The 15307-nt window shown below is 39.4% G+C and overlaps 1 protein-coding gene across 2 annotated transcripts in view; it reads right to left on the reverse strand.

Moving 5' to 3' along the window:
- LOC102306992 (dipeptidyl aminopeptidase-like protein 6) overlaps positions 1–15307 on the reverse strand; it is a 250136-nt gene that overhangs the window by 204141 nt on the left and 30688 nt on the right. Inside the window, exon 1 of one of the 2 annotated variants that reach the window (XM_005943676.3) lies at positions 13841–14009. The exons of the other annotated variant lie outside the window; for it this stretch is intronic. Coding sequence (XP_005943738.1) covers positions 13841–13891 — 51 coding nt within the window. The 5' untranslated portion in view covers positions 13892–14009. Of the gene's footprint in view, positions 1–13840; positions 14010–15307 lie in introns of those variants that run through there. 2 annotated transcript variants of the gene reach the window in all.

Consider the following 15307-nt stretch of genomic DNA (forward strand, 5'->3'; position numbering starts at 1 on the left):
AAACCTTCCCTTTTTCAGAATTTGGTTGGTTTCTCTTTCATACACAGTATTGGTGTCCACTTTCTGAAGTTTACCACATACTTTTAGATTAATTTTCTTTCTCGAGGGGTGTTTATATTAATTTCACTACACTTTATGAAAATTAACTTGAAAACACCTGCTTGTCTGAGATGGGTAATCCATCACGCTCATTGTTCTTTACTTTTATTCTTTTTCAAGGTTATTTTGTAATGCAACTCTAAAGAACAAACCTGTGGGGAAAAGTCGGGGAAAACAACACTTTTAAACCTGACAAAGCTTTTCCTTTTTGCTTTTTAAAATCGTGTGTTTTATTTTGAAATCTCTGCCAACATCTTTGAATGTGCCTATACAGTGCCATGAAAAATTATTGATTTTATGAAAAATCAATTATAGCAATGTCTAGGTTCTGAAGCAGCAAAGCAGCCAAAGACCATTACACATCCACCATCATGTTTGACTGTTCGTATGATGATTTGCTTTTGTTTTTATGTAATGATGTGTGACCTCATGGACACTTTGGTGAGGCAAATACATCTTCACTGCATTGTAAATGCTGTATTGGTAAATTAATTTGTTGGTTTATTTTGGTCCATGGACAATGGACAAGTCATTGTCAATGGAACACACCTTGCAAACTTGTCTGCAAACAGTCACAAATAACTAGCGAGTTGTAGTCAAACTGAGAAAAGTGTGATGCAAACCAAAAATAGAGGAGGCAATTCACCTTTAAAGCAAAAGTTGCACCTTTTAAAATGTGCTGGCTGCAGCAGCATACAGGCATGACTCCCATGCAAATTATGTCTAACAACTGCAATCTGCTAGTGACCAAAATCACAATAAGATTTATAGAGCAGAAGCCTCTTTGAAACGATTTTTACTTGGTGACACCCAAAAAGCTCCAGCAACCACTTGAATAAACAGTTCAAGTGGTCGGGAGTACACATTTATCCCCTCACAATCAGAGATCGCCAGGGGGTTGCCAACTGGTCTTAAGGCCCTTTGTGTCTGAGGCATAAGGAGGTTAACATTGCTCCTGCAATATCAACATTGCCATTTTGAGTTCATATGCTGATATTAAAAATTAGCTAAAAATACCTACAAGCTCAGCCTCCCGAGTTTCTATTAAGAAAAAGTAAAGATCCTTGTTACCATTACCAATACTGTAAATGCTGCACAATCACAAAAAAAAAAAAAAGAATCTTGACACATGGTGTCACTCATCTAATTAGGACAACTACTTGGATGGATTTCTTTCACCTTGGGAGATCTACCCATCAGTGGTGGCCTTGTCAGGTATCAAAGAAGGAGATGGAATTTTGCAAATGCATTGAGAGGTTTTTTTTTTTTTTAATACCACTAGAAAAACTGATTGGAAACGAGTGTCTGCCAATACAAGTCTGCGGTCAGTGGTTATGTAAATTGTACATAGAAGAGTAGAGTTTATTAATATATTTCTGTAATCTTTATGATCTTTACATCACCATCTTCTCCCTTGAGACAAAGTATTATATAAATCAGTATGGGATAATGACCTGGATTCACCTCCTCAATGTACTTCATGAAAGGAGTATGTGTCCCTCACTTACTTTATGGGTGTTCACTAAAGAGACGAGGATTATTTCGATTTCATTATGATGAATAACTACTCATAAAAACAGAGAAGAAAGAAATCAACACGGCTACTTGAGCGAGCCCAATTATGGCATCTCCTCATAAAAGAAGAACATCACTGCAATCACACTTTAACTAGCACGGGTCCTCAATCTCAAGATGCAAATAATGTAGGGATGGATAGGGCGGGCTCTATGAAATATTCACCTACTGTATGCTCATTATTTCGCTGAGGCACTCGGCATGGTGCAGTCTGGCTAAGTGATGATTGATTGCTCAAGGCCAGGAGAGGGTGCAACAGACAGAGACGACACATACTGCACAAAACGCTTGTGAATATCTCAAGGATTTTATGTGGGACATTTCCATGCATGAGGCAGTAAAAACAAGACAGCCCACAGTGTGATGCCACTGCAGCGGATTTAAGAAATCCAATTAAATCATTGGTGTGAATAAGAGAAAAGGGCCAACAATTCAAATGGGTTTCTACCAATATGGATTTTTATTGGCAGTAAGATGTTGAATAGATCTTCAATGTTTTCGATTCTCTGTATTTTTCAAGCCAAAATAATACCACTGTTCATTGTTTGCCCTGTCATCATACCACTGGCAGGGCGTTTAAGCACCCGAAACAAACTGACACGCCAATTCAAAAATGGATTTATTATTAGCTGCTATTCAAAACAAGATGAATCACTTGGGATGTATTGCTGCCTTTTATTGGTGAATAAATGCTCACACAAAACACAAATGTGGAAATTAAGCACTATTTCAGTGCAGTCTGTCTTAGTTAGCTGTGGTCACAGAGATTCCTCCAGGACCCATACCTTCTATTGCAATTGCTGGCGACTGTTAATAACTGGATTTATTTAATTATTTAATTAATTAAATGTTCCCTGCTACTAGTACAGTTTATCAGATGATTTGCTGATTGATTTTCTTTGGCATATTATTCCATCCTATATTGTGTTAACCCTACTTTAGGCTGGTGACCTATCCAGGGTGTACCCCGCCTCTCACCTTATGGTAGCTGGGAAAGGCTCCAGCCCTCCTGTGACCTTGACAAGGATAAGCAAAAAAGAATGAATGGAAGGATATGAATGATAATAATGATGATGATGATGATGATAGCTGTAAAATAAGGCTTTGGCCTAGGATACACTCCCTTGGTGCCCTTCTAGTACACCTAATATTTTGGGGGTTTCGGACAGCTCATCAGACAAAAAAACAAAATTTAAAGGCTCAGACTTCAGAACATCACATTCATTTTGTAACTCTTTAAAACCTAATATCTGAGAAAATAATCAGAAGCTGCATTGAAAAGATTTCTGTGTTCAGTTTCCTAAAGAAGAGTTCACACAAGCTACATTAGGAAACACAACAGCTTGGAAAATGGACTAAAGATATCACAAGAAGCTATTGATCCACCTTTGTGAACTCAATTGAGCAAACAGACTATGATACTTTTTTTCCCCAAATCCACAGCTTAAAAGGTTGAGTTCAACATTTTGAGAAATTAACTGTGTTACAGCTTACATAGAAAGTGTTTCAGTTGTATTTTTCAGTCCTCCATCTCAATTCTATTTTAATCAGCACTGCTGTCTACTGGCCACATAGCGGCTTGCACTATAAGCTCATGAATGCGATCTAAAGCGTAGATGGTATTGTTTTCACCTTGTGAGTGTGTGTCATCATGGCAAAATGTGATCCTGAAAACAGCAATAGAACCAGTAAATGCGATAAAAGGAATGTTTAAGTACTGTAAGTGCTATTTTGTCAATATTGCAGTGTCACAGTTAAAAGTTGTCTTGTTAGAATCAAATCAAGCCCATTTTAAATATAGCTTTGAGTGTCAACTCCTAGTTGCATAAGTAGCTACAGTAATTGTGTGTCAAGCTCCGAGGACTGCCAAAATTTGAATGACCAACACACAGCGTCACTTTATATCTGAACATCACCTGTGTAGACACAGATGGAGGACAGGAGCTCCTGCAGCTCTACTAACACACTGCTCATGCAACAGCTCCTGTGTAGACACAGTGTCAAATGGGAAACTCACCCACTCTTATGTGAGATATCACATCTTAGAGGTGCTAGGAGCAAGATTTATAGTACAAGTCTTTAGAGTGAGCTTAGCTAACTGCTTGTAGCTTCACATAGCTTTAAGTTGAGGGGCATTGTGGCCAGTGCAATCCCACCATGAAATGTCCTGTAGTAACACTTAGCAGCCTGCAGTGATTCTGAGTTGAGCTCAGAGAGTTAGCAGAACCTGAATGGCCTTCAAATACTGCTCTGCCAGAATGCCTCCTGTGTAGACACAGATGGAGGACTGAAGCTCCTACAGCTCTGCTAACATGCTGGTCATGCTAAAATTCCTGTGTAGACTCAGTGTGTGAGAAGCTCAAGCTCTCTCGTGAATCTAACACAGCTGAAATCTAGTTAGCTTGACAATGAATATAATGGCAAGAGGTAGCTGATCTGGCAAAAACAAATATATTTACACTTTGAGTTTTGAAACAAGTCAAAAAAAAAATAACAGACTAATAAGTTAAATAATCTGTGAGTTTTATGTTTTCTGTTGGGGCCTCAGTCACACAGGCCCAGAGGCAACCACAGGTCGCTAGGGAAGAATATGACCACGTGGTGGATGATCACTGGAAGAGCGTGGTGAAAACAGCTGCCAAGAAGGTCAAGCACCAAAAAACTCCTTGTGATTGCTTTGGTCAGCAGCAGGTTGTAGTGGTTGGCAACTTGTCTGCAAACACTCACAACTTTTATTTTAAAGGCATATGCTCTATTCCCAGTTTACATCACAACTTTTATACTTTCACTACAGCTTAGCAAGTAGATTGTGAGTGTGTTCAGACATGTTGGCATGTTCCAAATATCATCCCAACTAGGGGCGAATAGGGGAATTTGCTAGTGATCAAAGCATGCAAGGTTTCATTGCAGCACCATATACCTCTTTGTAACCAATATCACCTAGTCACTGCCAGCAATCTGCAGCAACCACTTACCAACTGGTTGAGGAATACACATTTTTCCTAGCAACTGATGGTTGCCAGTCCATCACTTACTACTCTCTAGGCCCGAGGCCTAGTACTTAAGCCTAACTGACTCAAATAAATGCCAATGCAGATAAAACACTGTAGAATAGACAGATGCATCTACGTTGGCGGCATGATAGACAGTGGTAAAATGAAGTCTTCACTAGTAATTTTCGTCTGACAACTAAACTGTTTCAAACCAAATACATTTTTCGTTGAATACTGTTACGGAACACTGCAGTAGCAAAGCCACTGTTTGCTGAGCAGAATTGGTCACAAGAAAGATGGCTGTTTTTTGTTGCAAAACTGGCTAGGGGCGATCGTGGCTCAAGAGTTGGCAGTTCGTCTTGTAACCAGAAGGTTGCCGGTTCGAGCCCTGGCTCGGAGAGTCTCTGTTGTTGTGTCCTTGGGCAAGACACTTCACCTACCACCTACTGGTGTTGGCCAGAGGGGCCGATGGCGCAATATGGCAACCCCGCTTCTCTCAGTCTGCCCCAGGGCAGCTGTGGCTACAACTGTAGCTGCCTCCACCAGTGTGTGAATGAATAGTGTAATTGTAAAGTGCTTTGGGTGCCTTGAAAAGTGCTATATAAATGCAATTCATTATTATAGGCACGAAAGTGAATTTTTCAAGATAGAATTTTTAGGGCTGATCACTGGTATTGGTAATTTTGACTTCCATCAAAGTCAAATTACCATTATTTTTCAGCTTATTTAACTTTTCTCTCCAAAGAGCAGCTCGAAACGATGAAGACACCACTAAATAAGAGAAAACAAAAACACTGAAGGCAAGAAGACTTCACAAGAGACAAAATAAAACTAACTACCCTTGTCATAGGATTTCATCTGCTATGCTGGAAAAGATGATAACTCCAGCCATCTGCCAGCTTCGCTTGATTGCTTGACAAACAAATGTAGCCGAGGGGGAAAACACTCAGCATGACGGATTCCAGTATGCTTAATGAAATGCTGCTGTTGTGCACCGCCACCGCTGACAAACTGCGGCCTGCGTAAAGGTCACTATAAATCAAGTCCCTCACTCCCAGACTGTTGCGTTTCTGACCCCAATCAAGTACATAAATATGTCCACAAGCATGCACATATAGCATAAAATGACTTTCATTTTGCAACTTTGCTTTCTGACAGCAATTTATGATGGGATTTTGCTTTTACGTTGTTGAATGTATTTATGATTAGATGTTTTATGACATTATAAATCGGCCTTCCCACTGCAGATTAGGCACAATGAGTAATTTACACTCATCACTGGTGGGATTTACAAGCTGGTGATGGACAATTTACAGATTACACAACGGTTAATTAAGCGTAACAATCATAATAATTATTTGATAATTAAATCAGTCATTAATTACAGTTAAAGACAGCCTCACCATACTATAATATCTAACACCTTTTTTCTCCCCAAATCCTGCTTGATATTTTTAAAAGCTTCGGAGTTGGGATAGAAATGCTGACTCACTCACTACATGACACTGGGTAACAGGTGCACAGATACCAGATGTCTGGAAAATCACGGTGCAGGGTGCAGCAGGCATTGCACAGCAATCAATAAAGCAGCATACATGCGGAGGTGGTCAAACAACGCTGTGATTTCAATTCTTCTTCATGTGGTTTGAAACAACCGGGCATGAAAGCAAGTGAAGTGAGCTATTGACATAACACCTACAAGTTATCCTCCGGCAATAAAGTTCGGATTGAAAAGGCATTAACTGTGTAGTGGAGCAGCAAATCATGCGCACTGGCCCCTCAATCAAAATGCACCCATCAGCCTGAAGGCGCACGAGCAGCTGGAATACGCCAAACAGGCAGTTTGAGGTACAAGTAAACAGCTGCTTTCAGTCTGTGCTCTGGGAAAACATAACGGGAAGCAAATTAGGCTGATCTTCAATAACGGGGACAGTTTGTACATTGAGCTTATTGCCATTGTCTGATGGAATAAGCTTATCTTTAAATGTCAGATGTTCTCCAAGAGTCAGGCTTTGCTGGAGCTTTTATAGATATTGATTTGGAAGTTTTTAAAGGGTTTCTTGACAATAATTCAGTAATATATTGCTGAATTGTGTCAATATGATAATAAAGTGATATTGAATTCGAAAAAATATGCATTTACAGTTCAACAAAGTTGAAAATAAAAAAGAAAGAAAAGAAAAAAATCAATTAACTAAAGGAATGTATCTTGCATTTCTACATAGGTTTGGAGTTTTGTATTGATTTAAATATTGATTTTTCAAAAAAAACCAAAACAACTTTACATATCAAAATCTTCCACCTAATCATGACACATTGGAAGGTATTGCATGTCTATTTATTTAAAAATCAGGTACATACAAGTTGCAACAAAACTTCCTGAAGTCCAGACTGCAACTCTAGTGCAGACATTACAGGCTGTTAGTTTTCAGTTAAACCCAGGTGCCTCCAAAGTGTAGTAGTTCATGCATTTGCCAAAACACAAGAACGATTCCTTGTTTGAGACCAGGAGGAGGCACAAACCCTGCAAGGGCTGCATCAGGAAGGGCATCTGGTGTAAAACTCTGCCAAATCAAACGTGCAGTTCCATCTGCTGTGGTGACCCCTCATGAATAAGCGGGCAGCTGAAAGAATCCAGGTTTTCCGGTACAACCCAGAGAGCTGAAAAATGTAATTGTGTAGTAGCTCAGTGGAAAATATGCAATGGGTATTGAGATTTCCTTGTTTTCATGGCGCTACCAATCCGTGAATCCTCACTGATCAATCCAGCAGTTTCATTTATTAGCTGGTATTTTTTGAAGTACATGAAGAAGCTCAACACAGTCAAACAGAATTTTGGAGGCGTAAATGCAAAGTATCACAGACCTGAGACATGTATGAGCTGGACTGTTATTAAAAAAAAACAAAAAACAAAACAAAAGTTCCCAAAAAAATATTTGTGTATGCCACTATAGTCCAAAGCTGTTTACATGTGCAATAATCTATAGTTGCAATATCCCTATAAATGAAAAACAAAAAACAAAAAAACAAAAACAATGACATAATTAGCTACTTGGACAAATAGACAGCTAGACAGAGGGGGGAAGTAACAAAGAACATTACTTAAATACCTTTAAATAAAATTTTCAGGTCTGTATTTTACTATTTAATTATATAAAAACTTTTAACTTTTACTTCTTACATTTCCACACAAATATTATTATAATTATTATTATATTTTCCTCATTTTACTCTACATTTTTATAACGGGCCCGTTACTTTAGCTTGTAGATATTTGGGGGAATTAATTTCACATCACTGCATCACTGCACGCCTTCCGGACATGGACCCAATTTGACCCTAAATGTAGGAAACAGTAACACATAAAAGACAATCCTATTGGTGTATCCATCACCGAGCTAACAGCATGGTACTTCAGCATCTTACTAGAAGAGAAACGCACACGGGGGGTTTCATGTTTTTTAAGTTGCAGTTCAATTTAAATGCGACTTTGTATCAGCTCAAATATCACAATTGTTTGTATGCAGTTGTGATCACCAAACATGTGTCAGCTAGCTGAAAGATACAGCTGCTGTGTCTTCAAGGGGGAGAAAAGAATGAGAAATAACTTCACCCAGAAAATGGGAAAGATGTAGGAAAGAGAGGACAGGGGAGGAAGAAGAGAGATTACGATTAAAGATAAGGACTGCTCAGTGACATTTGATAAACTGGAAATATAAGGAATTCATTATTCAGATCTATTCAGTAGTGTTAAAGTGGTTAGTTTGCAACACTGCACTATGTTTGGTGCAGAGAAGCTATAGTCAGTGTTAGGTTACATCAGGAGCAGACTCTAATTTTAATCTAAGCTGATGATGCTGATTAGATTCACTCACTGACTTCCACCGTTATACCAGCTTTATACCTTGTAGCATTTAGGAAATCAGCCGCGATAGCTCATGTAACATCTGCGTAGATCATGTTGAATTCATCCGGGTAAATCCACTAAGAGCAGTGAATCTTAGAGCGCCAGCAACACGGGTCAGAGCTGAACACAGCCTGCACACAATATCTACTTGCGCCGCTCACAACAGAAATTAATGCAACTCATTTCTTAGCAATTCTCTTCCCCGCGCTGCAGCACTACAGCTGATCGTAGGGTTCCTACATCTCTCAAATCCCATTTTAACCTCATTTTTCTGTTTAGGTGTGGAGGCAAAGTAACCCATCTACACTGTGGGCAACAGCCAACAGAGCTAGTTGGGGGGTTTTTCTGTTTTTTAAATTCCCTTTGTTTTTCTCTGCTTGTGTTCTACAGATGTTCAAGCTGAGCACATTTATTAGAAGTAGAATTTAGGCTGAAATAATATTTGTTTTCCTTTGAATTAATATTGTTTTGCTATTGTATTAAGATAATATGAGGTTCAGTTTCTTTTGCAAAAAATAAATTCAAATTGCTCATGGGAAAGTTACTTTTTACTTTTGTACTTTTTACAACATTTTACAGAGGTTTCACCAGTACTTCAACTTTCACCAGAGGAGTTTTTAACAAAAGCATCATTACTTATTCTAAGAGGAATAAAGAGAGATATTATATTTCCGCCACACTGGCTTCTCTTCATTGGCTCCCTGTTAAATTGAGAATCCAATTTTAAAGTCCTTCTCCTCACATACAAGGTCTTGAATAATCAGCTCCCATATCTTATCTTAAAGACCTCATAGTGCCGTATCATCCCAGCAGAGATCTTTGCTCTCAGACTTCAGGCTTACTCATGGTTCCTAGAGTATTTAAAAGTAGAATGGGAGGCAGAGCCTTCAGCTTTCAGGCCACTCTTCTGTAGAACTAGCTTCCAGTTTGGATTTGTGAGATAGACACCCTCTTGACTTTTAAGATTAGGCTTAAAACTTTTTGATAAAGCATATTGTTAGTGCTGGATAAGTTGACCTCGAATCCTCCCATAATTATGGGAATAAATAAGTCAAAGTCTAGGCTGCTGGGGGCTAGACAAAAGGGAGTGTTTCTTCTTCACTCACCTTTTTCACTCACTGTGTTTAAACACCACTCTGCATTTAATCATTAGTTATTATTAATCTCTTCCAGATGGATGGCTGCCCCCCTGAGCCTGGTTCAGCTGGAGGTTTCTTCCTGTTAGAGAGTTTATCCCTCTATTCCCAACTGCTTGACCATAGGGGGTCATCTGATTGTTCAGCTTTTCGCTGTATTATTATAGGGTGTTTACCTAACAAGATAAAGCACCTTGAGGAAACTGTTGTAATTTGAATTGAATTGAATTGAATTGAACTGAATTAAGTCTGTACATGTGCCACCTCTGCAGCCAGGGCTAGGTTTAGTCACCTTGAACCATGTCTCTCAGCCCAAACTTTGTCCACCAGAGAACAAGAATCTTACTGTACATTATATGTGGCTATAATTCTACAATTTGCATCATAGTTCTGAGTCAACCTCAGTCCTTATATGACTTTCAGAGTTATGTTGACTAAATTCAGGATGATGTACGGCAGCTAAATAAGGGAAATTTACTTTAGCAGGTGCTTTCAAAAGAAAATATTTTAGATATATTAAACCAAACCCCCCAGCAGTAACCTTAAAATACACGTAAAGTCAAGGTGAACTGAAGTGAATCTTTGCATCACGCAGCCACGCTCTTTGAAGTTAATGAGACAACAGAAGCACTCACTGGAGGAGCGCCAATGTTTACTTAAACTGAGAACTCAAAACAGTCTAAGGTATTACCATGACAACAGGGACTCTTTCTGGTTAGTCTTTTGAATGCCTCTCCTCTGCTAGAGAAAAATCTCTCAGTCCATTATTCCTTTTTCTCCCCCCCCCAATTTCAGCCGAGGGAAACAAATCATTAGTTGTTCAACAACAGAGCCGTCTGTGCCCTTGAAGGAGGATGTTTGCCATGCCAGAGAACAATTAGACATAAACAGAGTGAAAGCTGGAGAACAAGTGTCTGAGCTGTTTCTGAACAGTGTCACATTTAGGCCAGAAGCTCATACATTTGCTGACATCAAGCATACTGAGCTCCGCACATGCTGTACTGCAAGCGAATGGGTGCGATAATAGCCGATGTATCCCATGGTAACGTCTTCACTGTCATTACCCCTTTAGGCATCTGGATGCAGACTTGATGAGCTACAATTTCCTGTGCAGGCACAACACCTTGGGGGTTCTCGCCACCCATTTAAAGTACTATGTGCTTCGCTTGCACACAGAATCCCAAACAGCCAACAACAACTATCCAACTATTATGCTTTGTGGTCAGAAATCACGCTGTGCAGTTTTCTCCCAGTTACTGAGAAGACTTCCCACTGAGGCACTACAGTTAGTCTTAGGCTCATGAGTATGTGCTTACTGTGCAAGAAGCAATCACTTGGGATAATAAACCTGTCAAGTAAAAGTACATGATCTGCTTTGTTGCCATTAGGACTGTGAGAAATGAGTAAAAAACTTCAGAAAATGCTTCAGAAAAACAGCAATGCATGATGCGATACAGTGTGATGCTCAGTTTATTTCCAGCCTCTCTGTTTATGGTGCTAGAGTAGCTTTGCATGATTCACAGATCAAAATAATCCTTATTTATCTCACACTGCACCTTGTCACAGGCACTCAGTTTGTCCTGTGTTCCCTTTAGGCAAAACTTTCTGAAACAGACTAAATGTTCGAATGACAGGAGGGAGGGGTCTCTGTCCTCCAGACAAAACTGTGTGCCTGAAATGACTGCAAAAAGAGTTTTGGAGCAGTCTGAATCCTGAGCTTTCCAAGTACTGCACAGGGATTACTTGTACATACACTGACCTCATTATTTTCATGATTCACAGTTTAAAGTAATCATTATTTATCTTACACTGAGCCTTGCTGCAGACCCTCAGTTTGTCCTGTGTCTGAAAAAAAAATTATCACTTCTCCCTTTAAACTAACTTGTGCCAAACCTACCACCTCATGTAGAAAAAAAATAGTGGAATCTAAATGTTTAGAGTACTCTGAAGTCTGAGTTTTTGGCTCAAGCTTATTACTATAGCTCTGTACTTTAATTTAAAAAGTTTTTTGTAGCTGAATAAAAGTACAAAACCAGCATAATACAGGAACTGTGGCAGTAGTTTGCCAGCAGATCCATCCCATTTAAAATGATGGCTTAATTGTGTTTTGTTGTGTGAAGTGAGGGACTCTCCACTTGTGTGTGAAAATGCCTCCGCCATTGTGAAGTGGAGCCAGCAGCAGTGATTAAGTTATTGAAATCTGCCATAAAGTGTCTAGATAAGGCCCAGCATTCAGTGTAACAGTGATCCAAATGTTGTCTATCACTGGCCCATAAAAAATACAATGCTGTCTCTCGGCCTTCAATCGTCAATGTAGAGTTGGTGCTCACAGTAAAGGCTAGTTAGTAGTTAGGACTCAGGCAAGAAAAAAGAAACTTAGTGTAGCCCTCTCTTACATATGGGTGTGTATGTGTTCTCTGTTTTTAAAGTTAAATTAAGGTCAATTTAAAACCATTGAAATATTAAGCATTTGCTTAAATGTAAATCCGTCCAATAACGACCTGCTTGCAGGTTTCAGATATCACAGGAGATGTTTAAATTCACTTACAAGGGTCATGCTGATGGAAAACCTGAAATATTTTTCCACTTTCAGAAGAATAAATGATCCATGTAGGGGTACTGTAGCATGCTCGAGTTGTAGCTGAAAACAATAGTCTGCCTTTCTGGGATATGCACTTTCCTTTAAATAAGCTAGGTTTAAAAAATAACCCATAGGGAATACCTACTGAATAACAGCCTTCTGCCTTACACTGTGTGAAATTCTGAACTTTAACAAGCTTTTCTTCCAAACAAAAATGTTTACAAGGTTGTCATTATGGGTTGTCTTCTTGCATTTTTCTAGCTCACTGCAGCACTCCTTGTCATTTTAGTGCCACTTGTAGATCAGACAGGCATACAGCCATTGACAGGACTCTTTATTGTGTCATTTAGTGAAAGACTAACTCTAAAACCACTAGTTTTCAGGGGGGTAATATATGAGCCAAGTCTTGCACTCATTCCCAAGTAAAATTCAACTTCTTGTTTTTGCCCCAAAGTTAAGTGTTAATTAGTGGGCTTTAGAGATGCTGATAGGCAGTTTTTCTTTTCTCTTTAGACGTGCAACTAAAATTAAAATCACTTTCACTTTACATCTCATTCAGTGCAAGCGCATTTCTGATTTGGAAGTTGACCAAAATCCTCATGATAAACACCCATGTTTACTTTTCATTACGCAGGGATCAAAGAGATAAACACACTCAGCACATCCCCTCACAACTTAAGGCCACGGGCAGAAAAAGACGATCTTCAGCCAAGGAACCATTTGGAAAAGCCTGACTCCACACAGCTGTGACCCACATCTTCCAAAATGGCCTTGAGTGTTTGCAGACCTCGGCTTATTCAGCTATAAATGAAGAAATCATGGGGAGGAATCAATTTTTTTTTCTTTACCTTGGTTGGTTGGATAAGAATTTCAGCAAGCGCTCAAGCAACATCAGCAAAGGATCATAAGGCATGAAATAATATGATAATGCAGAATGAACTATAATATTCTCAAAATCAAAAATTTAAAGGCTCAAAAGCCTTAAATAGGCAAGATAGTGGCCTTTAATATCCGAAAGAGCCCCCAAAGGACACTTAGTATTCACTCTCCTCATACATACAATCATATAGCTGCCTTCAGCTCCCTGCACAAGGACAGCCAGAGTCATATATCCTGCACCTCACAGCTTTAGATGCAATAAAATATTAATGGGACCCTCCTTGGGCAAAAGGTTACCTCTGCCCTCAGAAGCATCACGAGGCAAAAGAGACAAAGCCAAAACTCAGCAGTCATTATGAATGGCCCCATAAAAGCAGGACAAAACTTTCAAACTCCTTTAACTATGATTCATGTCCCTCTTGGCTCCATTAGATCGGCTGCACTTGCAAGCAGGGAAGGATACGTGAAATTAAAAAAAGGGCGTGAACTATTAGAAATCACCTCACATGGTTATAACGGGCGCAAAAAAGGTAGACATTAATTATATGCATTTCCAAAACATCCGACGCGCGTCAAAGCGCATAGGCTATGGAAAACGGGAACTAACAGATGAGGGGAAAGGAACGAAATCGGCGTCATACACTACGTACGAGTCAAAAAGCCGCCTTACCAGTACGTTGCCCTGCATTTTTGCAGTCTCAATCAGACTCTTTTCCTTCATTTTTCCTCCCGTCGACCTTCCGAGCCTGCTTCTAAAAGGTTGAATATGTGGACTTTTGGACAGCTTCTGTCAGCTCTCCTTCCCCGCCGCTTCCCAGCCAGACCCTTACATAGTGAGACAGTTAATAAGTGGGTGGGCTTACAACCTAACGGGAACGAAGGAAAACAACGTGGGCTCTTCGGTGTACTGCTCAATATTTGTATTGACCAAGCTGTCCTTCCTCGCACACACGAACAGCAAACCACACGGTGAAAAATAAATATAAGTTTTTTTCTTTTTTTGATTTTTTTTCTGTTTGGAAGAGGCGCGAGAAGAGAGAGAGGCAACAGAAAATCCCATTTCCTGTGGAACAGGGAAACTGACACCGTGTTGTTTTGTTTCTTTCAGAAGCTGCACAGATTTAATGGGATGGCCAGATGCAGGTGATCGTCGCTGTCAGATATACCCTTCAGAGTAAACTGACGCCAGGTCAGCTGTAATCAACTGTACGGTTGACACATATTACGATCGCCGACATGCACTTATTTGCCACGTCTATCTGTCACAAATACATTAAATTCCGCAAAAATTGAAATCCTTAAAGGTCATGGCTGAGGCAAAATGATGCCTGTGAGAATTTATGATGAACTTCCTGTGCTTTTGTCATATGGTGCACATTTTTGCCCCTTTTACTATAGTAACCCTTACCTAAAGCCAGACTTCCTATTGCTTCTTACAGTCACTTGTAATGACCTGAATTACAAGGAGGGGGGAGGTGTGTGTGTGTGTGTGTGTGTGTGTGTGTGTGTGTGTGTGTGTGTGTGTGTGTGTGTGTGTGTTGAGAGAGCAGGTCATGGTACTAAAATGTCATACACGTAGTCTGACAATATCATGACTCCTGTTGTGTCTGTACATACATGGTTCCCACCCTGAGGGAATAATAAATTTAAAGGGCACTTATCAACAGGATAGGAAAGAAATGGGGGGATAAAAATATAAAATTTTCATAAGCTTTTAAACTTATATGCATTCACGTTATTGGACTGGAAGGAAAAGCTTTTTGTACAGTATACTTGGTATAACATGCATAGAAATCTACATGCGACCCAAGCGTTAAATTATAAAATATGAATACCTTAATTAACTCATTACATTTTAATAACTAATTTGGGTTATTCTGAGAGAAAGGAAACCTGCTTGCCATAATTGCTGTGAGAATTAGTTCTAAGATAGAGGTTCCCTGTTTAATATTGATATATGATAATCATAATAATAATATTTAGGGGTTTTTTTGTTTGTTCGTTTTTTGGACTCCACAATTGACTCATTGTGCTGGCAAGTCTGTTAAAATTTTTCAGAACGCTAGCACAGATCGCCCAGTACCTTTTACATGAATGTATGTACCCATGTTGACAGAATGCAATGGTTTTATTTAAT

This window comes from Haplochromis burtoni, unplaced genomic scaffold (genome assembly GCF_018398535.1).
Source record: "Haplochromis burtoni strain Fernald_Lab_line unplaced genomic scaffold, NCSU_Asbu1 Contig_101, whole genome shotgun sequence".
NCBI classification, from domain to species: domain Eukaryota; kingdom Metazoa; phylum Chordata; class Actinopteri; order Cichliformes; family Cichlidae; genus Haplochromis; species Haplochromis burtoni.